Source organism: Sinocyclocheilus rhinocerous, unplaced genomic scaffold (assembly GCF_001515625.1).
Source record: "Sinocyclocheilus rhinocerous isolate Xijiao unplaced genomic scaffold, SAMN03320098_v1.1 scaffold522, whole genome shotgun sequence".
In the NCBI taxonomy this organism is placed as follows: domain Eukaryota; kingdom Metazoa; phylum Chordata; class Actinopteri; order Cypriniformes; family Cyprinidae; genus Sinocyclocheilus; species Sinocyclocheilus rhinocerous.
The window spans coordinates 568,110-582,927 of NW_015625031.1; the positions used below are offsets into that span (position 1 = coordinate 568,110).

A 14,818-nucleotide genomic window follows, 5' to 3' on the forward strand; every position below is an offset into this window, starting at 1 on the left:
GGGGCAAGGGCAAATTAACTTTGAATTTTGATGCCCTGCCATAATAATTACGTGTCATCAGTTTGCCAACAAAAAAAAAACACAGAACGTTTTACGCACCATTTACACCTGGTAAGGAGCAGGTGTACATTTCTTTCGTACCAACTAACATTTTGAAAATACGAACATTTTCATGAATTCGAAAGTTTACGTCAGAACAGCTTTACGAACGATTTACACAAAAATTCGTTCTGCTCGTATTTCATGAATGAGGCCCAATGACTTTACTATCATACTAACATAAGTAAAATGGTCAAAGTAATTGCACTCATCATACTTACTCACAAATGGTGGGGAAAGACAAACCCACGAAGGCACTGGACAGATACTCCGTGTACATTTCATTGGCTACTCCCTCTAAATAATACTTCTGCCATGTGTCTTCTTCAATCTAAACAGAAGTAAGTTGTGAGTTTCAAGCTCAGGTTTCAAACGGTGACACTGTTTGCTCCAGCATGTGAACTGACCTTGATGTAGGACCTCATGGAGAAGAGGTTAGCCAGCATGGTGGACAGACCCTGTGCCAGGCAGCTCTGAGCGATGAAGCCCAGCTTCAGCTCGGCGAGGCAGATGGCGTCATCGCCCTCCTTCCAGTTCCAGCTCGGGATGTTGAGAAGATGAGCCTGGAGAAGACGAGGACAGAAAGTGCATGCATTAAAGGCCTCATAACTGTTTGAAACAAGATTTTGAAGTACAATGTGACAACTCAAAATTCCCTCTTTAGTTCATCCAGAACATTTATTGATACCAAACAGCTTGTGATTCTTAGTTTGAATTTTGGAGAGTACCCCAGAATGTAATCAACGTAATCATTTCGTTCTGGGGTACTCTCCAAAAAGGCGGAAGACGGTAACTCGGGGAGAAGAATTGTTGAATAAATTATGTTATTATTGTTTTCTTTGCGCACAAAAAGTATTCTCGTAGCTTCGTAAAATTACGGTTGAACCCCTGATGTCACATAGACTATTTTACAGATCTCCTTGCTACGTTTCTGTGCGTTGATCGTGGAAGGACCCTTGCTGTCTATGCAGGGTCAGAGAGCTCTCAGATTCCATCAAAAATATCTTAATTTGTGTTCTGAAGATGAACGAAGGACTTATGGGTTTGGAACGACATGAGGGTGAGTAATTAATGACAGAATTTTCATTTTTGGGTGAACTATCCCTTTAATTCTAAAGATCATGAAAATGGAAAATGGTCATGAAAAACAACATTTTGGCTGTTTTTGGTACAATAAACTTATAATGACATGGAAACGCTCACCTTATTGTGGTACTGCAGCATCTGTGTAATGATTCGGATCTTTGGATGGTAGTTTTTAATGGATATCACCCTAGAAAAACACACATCAAAAGTAGTTTTTTGAGTATAATGCACTAATTCTTATTTAATCTTTTGTTTTTGTTTTGTTTTTTGGGGGGGGTCCTGTCTCACCTCATGATATTGGATGCATCTTCAGCGTCAGGATCTGCACAATATTTATTGGCTAAGATCAGACAGGCATCGGCCGACTCAATCTAGAAAAATGGGTTTAAACAACAGATCTAATTTAAAACGTGATTAAACTTTACAGGATGTAAATAAATGGGCCAAAAAAAAAAAATTCACTTTTTGCAGGGTTCCCATATTTTTGTGCACTGAATTTCCTTTTTCATAAACTCAGCTGTTTGTTATTACTCCATAAAAATTTTCAACACCAGTCAAATTGCTAGCAAATCATTCAGACCAATTAGGGAACCAGTTAAAAAGACTTATGGCACACAAAAAAGTTCTTTTAGGATCCTTGATAAACTATGATAACTTTTTTTATTTAAAAAAAAAAAAATTCTGTTTCAAATTAAATATTTTTATATTTTCTGTATTCACTTCAATTTTAATTTTGTATTTTTTTGTTTTGTTATTTTTATTCATTTTTAATGTTTAACAGTGTTATTTTAGTATCATTAATATACTATTATAGTTTTTGTTAATTTTATGAATGAGATATTATTTTGACATTTTGTTTTCATCTTAATTTTACGTTAAAGTTTTAGTAATTCTGCTGTGTGTGTTTGTCATTTTTATTTGTTCTTGTTTTCTTTAAACACGTTTAAGGTTTTTTTGTTATTTTTCTTCGCTTTAGTTTATTTAGTTTTAGTTCGTCGAGTAAAACTGAACAAAAATGATAAACATTGCCTTGGCAAATAGCTGGAATAAAATACATTTTTCTATATTTTATTTTATATCAGTTAACATTTATTTTATTTCAAGCAATGAAAACATGTTTAATGGTTTTAGATTACTATAATAACCCTGCTCTACACAATGATTAAATATTTTACAGCGCATAACTAGAAAACAGTAGATTCTCCATAGAAATTGCCATGATTTTTTTTATGATCATATAAATTTCTGACATTTCACTACACACTTCTACATGTTTTTTTCCACTAATTTGTCAAAGCAACTTTTTGGTTTTTAGCCTGCAGACTGTAGATTAGACCTGTACCTTGACTCGAGCAAGATCGTGAGGGTTGAGGACGGATCCCTGGTAAAACTCCACCTGTGTGAAGTGTCTCTTGAATAAGGCTTCCAGCTCAAGATTAGGGGAAATACTGAAAACACACACACACACACACACAACGGCACTGTGAGACCAATACGTTCATCCCACAAAACAGAGCAGCAGGAGCGTTCTTCAAAACGTCTTTTGTGCGGATGAAACCTCCATTCAATTTCAACATTGTACTTACTTATGGAGAAAAACTATTTCTACATTGACATCATCCCTGTCCTTGTGTAGGAAGTCTTTGAGGAAGTTGGAGACGCTCTCCAGCGTGATGTGACCGCAGACGACTATATGCCTGAGAAACGCAACTGGTGAGTATTCATCAGATAACATCACAGCTGATCAACAAGAGAGAAAACCACCCAGATCACACGTTACACAACATTTAGCCTTAAAATCATACAAAATCAGACTGAAATCATGTGAAAGGAACCCTGAGCATGTGCTAGTTTGAAGGGAGTCTGGGTGGGTTTTCTCTGGAGGAACTGGATTTATACTGTAACAACAACAAACCTTGTCTTAAGTTTACTTAAAACAACAACAACGAATGAGTTTAAAGCAGTAACAGCAATGCGGTGCCACTTAAGAGTTAAAGACCCCATAAAATCACTATTCAGACATTAATCAACATTTAATGAGCTAAAAATCTGAATAAAATCCGAAGCCATAACGATAATCTCAAAAGATACATTTTAAATACTTGTATTTGCTAAAATGAGCATATACTGTAGATCAGATCACCCTGGGGTGCCGTCTGTCGAGAGCAGGGGTGCAGTGTAAAAAAGCATTTTTTTATATATTTAAATTGCTAAAATGTTCAAAAAAGCATCTATTATATAATATCCATTTCTGATGTCGCCAATAATTAGAGATGCACCGAAATTTCGGCTGCCGAAAATTTTCACTTTCACGTGGTGTGACGCTCTGCGTATTATCCGCTCTATGCGTGTGCGCTCCGCTCAGTCGCTCCACTCATATACCTAGAAATTCAAATATTGTGACAAAATTAATTTTGTAGGGTGCCACAAGTTTGTAAAAATTTCCAAAGTGTGCCGCGACTAAAAAAAGGTTGGGAAACACTGCTGTAGATGAGCTACAGACTAAACAACAAAAAAACAATCTTGATTTCATGGGGACTTTAAAGCCAAAGCATTTGAGCAATGAGCTGACGGTCTGAAAAGGATAGTACATCAAAATGACTGCTGATGATTAATTATAAACTAATGCAAGCATATATTTCATATATGATGTGTACACTGTTGTAGCTAGCATTAAAATAAGTTGACACACAAAACATTACAGTGACGTGTAGTTGAATTTTGTGATTGTACATATACTATGAAAAATGTGCGACACCTCATAAAATGTATATTAGTGTTATTTAAAAAGAGTTTAAGTACACCTGAAAGTTTGAAAAGGCTAAATCAAAACATATATATATATATAATTCAAAAGATTGGGGTGGGTACAGTTTTTTGCTTTTGAGTTTTTTTTAATCTGCAAGGCTGCATTTATTTGATCAAAGATGCAGTAAAAATTGTGAAATATTATTACAATTTAAAGTAGCTGTTTTCTATGTGAATATCTGTTAAACTGTAATTTATTTCTGTGATCGATAGTTCAGCCGAAATCAGAGTTCGGTCCTCGTTTGCTCACCCTCGTGTCATTACAAACCCCTATGACTGACTTTCTTCTGTGAAAAAAGATGCATGTATAAAAACAATGTAATGAAGATGATGGGTGGCCGAGCCAAAACTTGAACTGAATTGAGCTTGTTTTCATAACTGATGAACTTAGACATTATTAAACGGAACTAGGGCTGTATATGTAACAATTAATAAAAAATTAAATATAAAAAATTTACATTTATATAAAAAAATAATTTATATTTTATATAAAATCAATATGAAGAATTAATATTGAAATAATATATTAATATTGTATTAATTAATTTAATTAAGGATAATAAGTTAATCTTAAAACATTCAGATAAGCAGTGAATTGTATTTCAAAAATACTTACAGCTGTTATGTATTTATTTTAGTATTACACCAATCAAATTTATCAATATACATGTGGCGAATTGAAATTATATGTGCACTAATGTGTTTTTTATGTAGAAAATGTTTTATAAAAGTATTACTGTAAATTATTAATATTAAAATTAATGTTTATTTTTGTTTATAAAATATTGTATATAACTCATTTTACTCATATTAATGAATGTAATTATTTGTATATATTTAAATAATTACATTTACATATAAATGTAATATTAATGTGAAAATAATGTTTAAACATTAATATTTTATTTCTTTAATTATATGAAAATAAATCCTTAGGGCAATAAGTCGGTCTTACAACGCTCAGATAAGCAGTGAATTGTTTTTCAGAAATACAGTTTTTGTTTGTAATACGTTGACAAAATTAATCATTATAAAAGGGGCAAACTGAAATGATGTTAATTTTTTTAATGTAGAAAATGTTTAATAAAAGCATTGCGATAAATACTACAATTAATTCCAAAATGACATACACCGTTTAAATGTTTATATTTCAACAACAAACTGGAGTAGAAACATATAATTATATCAATAAAAAGTTATTTATTATATTTAATATTTTAATTTAAATTAATTATAATTATTTAAATACAACTATTCATAATAAACTAATTATTACTATTTAATTTCATTTTAATTATATTTAAATGTTTGTTTACAAATCACCTTACTATAGTAATGTGCCAACAGACTGGGTTTATTGAATAGTTTACAGCATTAGTTGAGAGAGATTTTTTACACTATCGAATCGAATTGAATCAAGATCAAAATTTTATTGAATCGCAAGCTTTGAATCAAATCACATCGAATCGAATCATGAAATCTCTTAATACTCAGCCCTAAACTGAACTGAATCAGCAGTGAACTGATTTGAACCGAATAACAACACTATTTTCTCTTTTTGTCTCTTAATTGAAGTTTGTATCACTGATTCTCATATTTTTCTGTTTTATTATTTATTTATTTATTTTCTGTATCGTATAAAGTGCTATAGAAATAAATGTGACTTCTGAAGTCATATGATCGCTTGTCTGAAGAATAAGTCATATGAACTGTAACTTTGGTCCCCATTCACTTTCATTATATGGAAAAGTAGAGCTTTCGAGTTCCACCGAAGAAAGAAACGACACGAGGCTGAGCAAACGATGACAGAACGATCATTTCTGCACACACTATCCCTTTAAGTGTTAAATACTGGAGCTTTATGATGCAGACAGTGAGAGTCAGAATGCTTGTGTACATGCATTGCCCAGATTTTAGAGGCTGGAAGGTTTTAGGATAAAAGTAAAAGCATTCTGTTTGACAAATATCCCTGTTTGAAGGGATATCAGTGTTGAAGAGAAGAAAAGCCACAGATGAGATTCGATCTGCCGTTTAAGAGGGAAAACGGTGAAGTAAAGGAGGAAACCTCAAGAGCCATGTTTAGTCCAAACAAACTCTTACGCCGGGCTGATATGAGCACGACTGTCACCTGTAACACTGCTGCACTCTACCTTTTACATTATTTACATTATTATAGGAGTTCATAAAACTGCCTCAGATCTCAAGCATTACAATACATACTACAATTAACAGCAAAATATATTTCATTACAAACTTTATGAAAAATGATGAACATTAATTGTAATATATTTACAAATGATATTTTATTAATATTACTATAATTGTTTTAATATATGTATATAATTTTATTTTAATAATTCATAATATTTTTTATGAAATAATATTTTAATATTAATAATTTATTATTTTATTTATATGAAAACAATCATGGCAATAAGCTGGTCATTAAAAACTTTCAGATAAGCAGTGAATTGTCTTTCATTAACACTTTTTTTGGTATTACACTGACCAAATGAATCATAAATATGGCAAATTGGAAAGATCTGTGCACTAATGTGTCCTTAATTTATTTTATGTAAATTTTTTATATATATATATAAAAGCGTTACATATATGTAACGCTTTTCTAAAAAAAATTCTACATAAAATAATTGTATACAATTAATAGCAAAATCTATTTATCTTTACAAACTTTATTGATAATAAAATGTTAATTTTAATATCTTTACAATTTAAAAAATAATTTTGGAAATTAATAAAATTATATTTATTGTATAAAATGTATATAAATTATTAATAGTAATTCAAATGTAAACATAAAATTAATTATTAAATTAATTAAATTAACAAATGAATTAAGATTGAAAAGAAATGAAAAATGTTAAAGATCTGTGCACTAATGTGTCCTTAATGTTTTTATAAACACATTGCAAAACATACAATTAATACCAAAATATATACAGTGGTGTGAAAAAGTGTTGCCCCCTTCCTGATTTCTTATTTTCTTTACAAACTTTATGAAAAATTATTAATATTAAATCTAATGTTAGTTTTAATATTTACAAAATATTATTATTTTTTTCATATTAATTTCTATAAATATTTGTATTTACTTCTACAATTATTTTAATAATATATTTCTTTAAATACCATTTTAATTTGAGACAGTCATGCATGTATGATGTATGCTGGCATCGTGACGGAGTGTATCTCAACCCTTCATAGAGTTTGTTGGAGTTGGGGTGGGGTAAATTGGGTCGGGTCGTCTAAAACCGCAGTCAGTCATGATTTCAACAGAATAACTTTGTACTCCCTAATGATGGTTCCACTTGAAATCACATGAAATCAACAAATATAGCATTTGAAATATAGAAATACTTTAAAAAATTGCTTAAGAACCAAAACACGCAATGCAGTACAAGCAAAAACACATGAAGATATTTCCATCATGACGAGCAGAAGCTGGGAACGTTTGGATGGGATTGAAGCCAAATGAAGGGTTCGTTTTCCAGCTCTGGTTGTCAAGGATACAATGATTAGGGACCTGATAATTGGAGGCAGAAATGCAGGCTGTGGGTGAATTATTATGGGATTGCTTCTATTTATTTAGGCTTTTTACCAATCCTCCGAGAATGAAGAAGACCATGAAAAGGCGTCCAAGGGTTGTTTTAGCACAAACATCTCCATAACCCACTGTGGACATGGTTACCATGAGTAAGTACACACACTCCCAGTAGGAAAGCGGTTGGGAATTTTGGAAGTTTTCCCAAGGATCCCCTGAGTTTTCCACCTGAAAACACACCAACAGGCTCAGTATTTCTACTTAAGCTTTACTTTGTCAACATGAAAGCAAAACTCATCCTAAGGAATAGTTCACCCCAAAATGAAATGTGCGCACTCTCAGACCGTCAAAGAAGTAGATGAGTTTGTTTCTTCATCAGATTTGGAGAAATGTAGCATTGCATCAGTGTCTCAGCAATGGATGCTCTGCAGTGAATGGGTGCCGTCAGAATGAGAGTCCAAACAGCTGATAAACACATCACAATAATCCACAAGTAATCCACACCACTCACACTCATACGAGTCCATAATCCATAATAACGCTTCCTCCAGTGAAAAAGTGTTCTGGTCTGAATCAGGAGAGAAATCTGCACAGATCAAGCAGCGTTTAAACAGCTCTAAACTAATATGTAGCTGGATTTTGATGTGAGAGACAACAGGAGCTGGACTTTTTCACTGGAGAAAGCGTTATTATGGATTATGTATTTTAGTTAAAACATCTTAATGCTGGATTTGTTTCAGCTTTTGTCTTCTCCAGATGTTAACTGATGGACTGGAGTGCTGTGGATTACTTGTGGATTATTGTGATGTTTTTATCAGCTGTTTGGACTCTCATTCTGACGGCACCCATTCACTGCAGAGCATCCATTGGTGAGACACTGATGCAATGACACATTTCTCCAAATCTGATAAAGAAACAATCTTTCATTTTTATTTTTGGTGAACTATTCCTCTTTCTCGATGCATGTATTTGTGCTATTGTTAATGATTCATTAGTGGACATTATTCTAAAGAAGAAAAAGTATGTTTTCGTGATCTTTCATCAAAATGTAGCTTTTCACCATCCAGTTCATTCCTGATGCGATTGACTTACCAAATGTATGAAGCCCGCTGCCGTCAGCCATGTGCTTATAAAGATTGAGCACAAATTCACCAACTTGATGGAGTTGCTATGAAAACAAATTTTAGAAATACTCACATCAACTCACAACTGATACTCACGTGAATCAACATTTTTGAACTAATACTGCACATAAATTTGAGTTCAACCAGAGCATATTTTGGAAAGCCTGCTAAACCTCATACAAACAAAACATTTTCAAAAGAACAGAAATAACTCGGATGACTAAAGGTTCTTTGCATAATACTGGCCAATTTTAGTCCAAAAATCATTTCAGATTGTTTTGGCACAGTTTATTCAGTAGATTTCACCTCTCCATCTGAATGAATTGCACTGAGATTATTCATTCTGTTGTACAATAAGCTCTCCTGGACATCTGCGCTAAAGCTTTAGATCTAAGCTGCAGGGAGACGGACAGATTTCTGAGAACAATGTCAAAGATATTCAAGCACCACAGGCAGAAATAAAATACTGGCTATAACAAAATTTCATAATAATATTAATAATACAATTTAAAAAAGAATCAATGGAAAAAGGAGAATGTACTGGTAATTTTCCAAGACATTTTTTAAGATATTTTGGTAAATGAATTCATATTAATACAGTACTTTATACCCTATTTATACAGACTTTTTTTGAGTGTATAATATAATATAATATAATATAATATAAAAGACTAAATTGCAGTTAAACTATTTGTCAATTGATGAATATACTCTTTATTCTGTAAAATCATGTTTTGAAAAAAAAAATCATAATCGGTGAGTACACACTTTAAAATAACTACTCTAAAGTTCAAAGTACAAAGCACAATATATAAAATGCAAGTGTCCCTAGATGATATAATGTTATCAGATTTATAAAAAAGTATGATTTTTATTTAAGATCAAGGATAACGCAAAAGAACATGCAGGTGAAGAATTATAAACAACTATTTCGACACGAGTGCAGAAATCACATGCTGCACATGAAGGCATTCTTACCTTGTTTTTAAGATATTTAAAAACTGTAATATTTCAGAAAACTGGATCAGCCTCAAGGCTCTTAAGAACCTCAATCCTGCATGAAAGAGCAGAAGCAAGTAAGAAACACACTTAAGACTCTCATGAAACAACATCGAGACGCAGAACATCATAACACACACTAAAACACAGAGAATCGAGTTCAGCTCGTACCTTTAAAGTGTTCGTCCATGTTTAACAACGACACTGATTTCATCAGCCCGTAAAAACACAGCTAACAATACAAACTAACCGCAGCTACAAAAAATAAAACCCTCAAAATATTGCAGGAAATATTCAAATATCAGTCTTGAAAGCGCCAAAAGATGAGAGCCGCAGCGCTGGACTGAACACATCTGGATGGAGTTTATTTGTCTCTCGACAGACAGTCGGCTCAACACTCATGACGTAAAGGCCTAAATTTGAGTGCTGGTTTCAGAAGCTTTACCATAAAAAAAAAAAAAACTCAGAGAAAAACATGTGACTTCAATGAGGTGACCTTGCTTATTATGAACACACACACACACACACAAATGCTTCACACAAATATCATCATACAGCAGAGCAATCTACTCATTCACATTCAATCATTGATTTTTCATTGCTCAACATCGTACAGTCCACTTTCCAGAAAAAGACAGACACTAAACTGTGTTCTCAATAGTACTGCTTGCATTATTTCTGCAGTACAGACTATAGTATGCATATTAGACACAGTGTGCATGAAACACCAGCCAACATGTGCAATATACAACAACAAAGCCTACTGCATGAAATATTGCATCCCATAATGCAATGCACTTGACTTTCGCTTGATGCACAACAAATGCATGCACATGAGAAAAAGCATCTCCCTTTGTCCCTTAGCTTGTGGTTTGTTTTTATGCATTTCAAGTGGAATACTGATTATGAATGACCTTAACGAATGATTAAAAGGTTTAAATGATGTTCAGAGTCTTCCGAAGATAAGCTCATAAGCTATGATTAAACACACATGAGCTTAAAAAAAAAAACTGGTTCTTGAGATCTGGGACAAAAGGTCACAAAAATGGAAGAAATTAATGCAACAATTAATTATTTTACATTAATTATTAGTAATGTTAATAATAATTTGTTATTATTATTTAGATCATCAGCCCGTAAAAACACAGCTAACAATACAAACTAACCGCAGCTACAAAAAATAAAACCCTCAAAATATTGCAGGAAATATTCAAATATCAGTCTTGAAAGCGCCAAAAGATGAGAGCCGCAGCGCTGGACTGAACACATCTGGATGGAGTTTATTTGTCTCTCGACAGACAGTCGGCTCAACACTCATGACGTAAAGGCCTAAATTTGAGTGCTGGTTTCAGAAGCTTTACCATAAAAAAAAAAAAAACTCAGAGAAAAACATGTGACTTCAATGAGGTGACCTTGCTTATTATGAACACACACACACACACACAAATGCTTCACACAAATATCATCATACAGCAGAGCAATCTACTCATTCACATTCAATCATTGATTTTTCATTGCTCAACATCGTACAGTCCACTTTCCAGAAAAAGACAGACACTAAACTGTGTTCTCAATAGTACTGCTTGCATTATTTCTGCAGTACAGACTATAGTATGCATATTAGACACAGTGTGCATGAAACACCAGCCAACATGTGCAATATACAACAACAAAGCCTACTGCATGAAATATTGCATCCCATAATGCAATGCACTTGACTTTCGCTTGATGCACAACAAATGCATGCACATGAGAAAAAGCATCTCCCTTTGTCCCTTAGCTTGTGGTTTGTTTTTATGCATTTCAAGTGGAATACTGATTATGAATGACCTTAACGAATGATTAAAAGGTTAAAATGATGTTCAGAGTCTTCCGAAGATAAGCTCATAAGCTATGATTAAACACACATGAGCTTAAAAAAAAAAAACTGGTTCTTGAGATCTGGGACAAAAGGTCACAAAAATGGAAGAAATTAATGCAACAATTAATTATTTTACATTAATTATTAGTAATAATAATAATATTTTTTTATTATTATTTAGATTATTTTATTAAACATGTTCATAGATTCTGTATCAGAAATTAAATTATTACAAATATTGACAAATGTCGTATTGAATTAATTGCAATGGGACTAAATTAATCTCTGATTATTTTCAAAGTGGAAATGTTATTTTTAGCGTTTTGTTTTGTCCCATGTCTCAAGAATCACTGCCAAATTAAAACTAAGCAACTTTCTCCAAACACAAGAGGAAACCTCTGTAAAGCTGCTTAATGCTGCCTCCTTGTTCTTGGACGAACGGTCGGGAAACATCCATCAATCCGTGCGGATTCCAGCAGCAGTTCTTACCCCAGTACGAGACGGCATGGAAACACGAGGAGAGCGTGTGCTGAGAGTCATCACGCTCCTTTTTCTCACAGACGGGCACGTGGAGCATCTTCACACGGTAGCCGTTGTGAAAGAGCTCGCCGCAGGACTTCTTGCGTCTGCGTGTGTTCAGTAGGGCCTCGGTGCGTGTGGCCCCGTCTGGGCTCCGGTACACCAACATCTTAGTCGGGATCATGACGACGACTCTGATAAAAACGCTCCCAATTTACAGCGTCGAATCGGCAGGAAAGAAGCTCCGTCTCACTCTGAGAAGAGAGGTGGTCGAAATGCACCGAAAGCCCACCGGAAAAAACTGCATCCCAGTTGTGATCATGTAAGCATGTAGTGAAAGCTTAGAACAAACCCTTTTCATCAGGATATTACAGTATAAGCTCCTTTAGGAATCGTCCTGGGACGCACAAGAACAGCATTTATTTGAAATAGAAATCTTTTGGAACATTATCAATGTCTTTACTATCACTTTTGATTAATTTAATGCATCCTTGCTGAATAAACGTCCAGTAAATGGCCAGTTTTTGACCAGCTAAGCTTTTAAAATAGACTTTATCAGACATCCTGGAAATCTCCTGAAGTACAAAGTCAATCCACAAACACAAGCTCATTTAGAAAATGGGTTTCAACTGCACTGCAACAATTACTCCAAACAATTAAATCACATAATCCAGTGAAAGTACTTGTTCTGCGATTAATTAAACACGCTTCGTTAAAAGAATATTGCGGTTCAGAACTATGAGCAGCATCTGCGTCCTGCTTCATTCCCACAGACAATCATTCTGACCTAAATTAGTAAAAAACAGTCTGTAATTGCACAACAGTTAATAAACCTGTCTGTTTCTGAGCAGCTGAATGATTCTTGCTGTACTTAAATAATTATTCAGAGGTTTAGAAGTGACCTGAGCTGCTCATGCCCTCAAAAAACCTGAAAAATGATGCATGAGAACAAACAATCAGCTATTTTAAACAATAGGAGGATTTCTAGAGAACGTCTCTCTAATTCCCAGCACGCCAGAGATCACAAATCCCAGCGAGCTGCTGAATAAACTGATTTGCTGTAACAGATTGTGTGTTACAGATTGTGTTCGCTGACAGATTAAGGCTAATGCGTTTAATGTCCAGCAGGTGGCGGTGCAGACCTTTATCTAATAATATCTGCCTGTGGGTTTTACATTTCTGACATAATCTGATGAAATAATCAGGTATTCAAGGTAAAGTGTCAGTAATGGGAGAGTGCTTTACCCAGCCAGCTCCTGTTCAGATAAACGGACACAAACACAGGCGGGACGGTGAAGGAAGAAATCCCTGAATTCACCTCCAGCCAGAACCACAGCTTATCATTGGCTGCGATGAACTGTGAAGATGCAGAAAAGATAAACACATGACACATGTCAGTCGATAAATAAACCAGAGTTGTTATTGTTAATGAAAAAATAAACCTGTTATAAATTGTTTTTGGAAATTGAAATAATTCTTAAATAAAATAAAATATATAAAATATAAAATAAAACATAAAAGTATAAAAATTACATAAAAACTTTATAATAAAGTAAAAAATAGTACTAAAATGTACTAAAATGACTAAAATTGAAATAAAAACAAATCAAAGCTGTATAGAAATGTTTTCCTAATATTTAAGTAATAAAAATGGCAAAAATATAAAATTACTAAAATTAAGACAAAATAGGAACATAAAAGCGAATTCAAAATATTAAGAAATATATAATAGAATACAATTAATACTAAAAAAACACTGAAATAAACTGAATAATTAAAATAACAAAACTATTAGATAATTAGGTCAAATCTAAATATTAGATGAAAAACCTAAACATAAACTTAAGTGAAAATTAGAAATACATAATTTGAAGTACTAATTTACAAAAACTGAAATTAAAAACAAATCAAAACTATACAGAAAGGTTTTTCTAATATCTAATAAAAAAAACACATAAAAACACTAAAGCTGAAACTAAAATATAACAATAATAGCTCATTCAAAATATTAAGCAATATATAATAGTATATAATTACTACTAAAATAACACTAAAATAAACTAAATAATCAAATAATCAAAAATAAAATATTTTTTTAAATATTAGAGAAAATGCCCTAAAACGTCAAAAACGTAAATGAAAATTAAAAATGCCTGAGTTAAACTTAAGTACTAAAATGCCTAAAACTAAATAAAAACAAATCAAAGCTATACAGAAATATTTTGTTCTACTATTTAACTAATAAAAATGACTCAAAAAAACATTAACATGACTAAAACCTACACTAAAATTAAAATATACCAATAAAAGCTCATTCAAAATATTAACAAATATATAATGGTATGTAACAAATACTAAAATGCCACTGAAGTAAACTGAATGGTAAATTACTGCATCTGCAAGTTTGTAAAGCACATGTTGGTCCCCATTGACTTGCATAGTGTTTTTTCCCATATATATAAGTCAATGGGGACCAGCAACTGAAGGCGTACTGTCCCTTTAAATAAACTTACACGCAGTCCAAAGTACAAGAGGAAGAACACGTTGAAGGCCATGTCGATCTGCAATGTGTAGTCCTTGTCGAAATGCTGACAGGATTCGATGGGTCTGTTTAAACACAGAAAAACAGACCTCGCTTAACTTTAATGAAGGTTCAGTGTAATACAATCATTCAACCTCACTGCAAGAACCTGGGATATAATGGGTATAATGTTATACATTAAAAGTTTGAATCTTTAACATTTGCATTAAGCATTATTT

The 14,818-nt window shown here is 33.0% G+C and overlaps 1 protein-coding gene across 1 annotated transcript in view; it reads right to left on the reverse strand.

The window, feature by feature from the left end:
* The window catches only part of LOC107748344 (calcium-activated potassium channel subunit alpha-1-like), a 99,546-nt gene that overhangs the window by 38,492 nt on the left and 46,236 nt on the right, over positions 1 to 14,818 (reverse strand). The window contains exons 3-14 of the mRNA XM_016563110.1: positions 14,572 to 14,665; positions 13,304 to 13,415; positions 9,658 to 9,733; positions 8,648 to 8,723; positions 7,613 to 7,783; positions 7,388 to 7,507; positions 2,772 to 2,929; positions 2,528 to 2,633; positions 1,474 to 1,556; positions 1,303 to 1,372; positions 507 to 662; positions 321 to 430 (exon numbers count right to left, since the gene is read on the reverse strand). Of these exons, the coding sequence (XP_016418596.1) occupies positions 321 to 430; positions 507 to 662; positions 1,303 to 1,372; positions 1,474 to 1,556; positions 2,528 to 2,633; positions 2,772 to 2,929; positions 7,388 to 7,507; positions 7,613 to 7,783; positions 8,648 to 8,723; positions 9,658 to 9,733; positions 13,304 to 13,415; positions 14,572 to 14,665 (1,332 nt within the window). The remainder of the gene's footprint in view (positions 1 to 320; positions 431 to 506; positions 663 to 1,302; positions 1,373 to 1,473; positions 1,557 to 2,527; positions 2,634 to 2,771; positions 2,930 to 7,387; positions 7,508 to 7,612; positions 7,784 to 8,647; positions 8,724 to 9,657; positions 9,734 to 13,303; positions 13,416 to 14,571; positions 14,666 to 14,818) is intronic.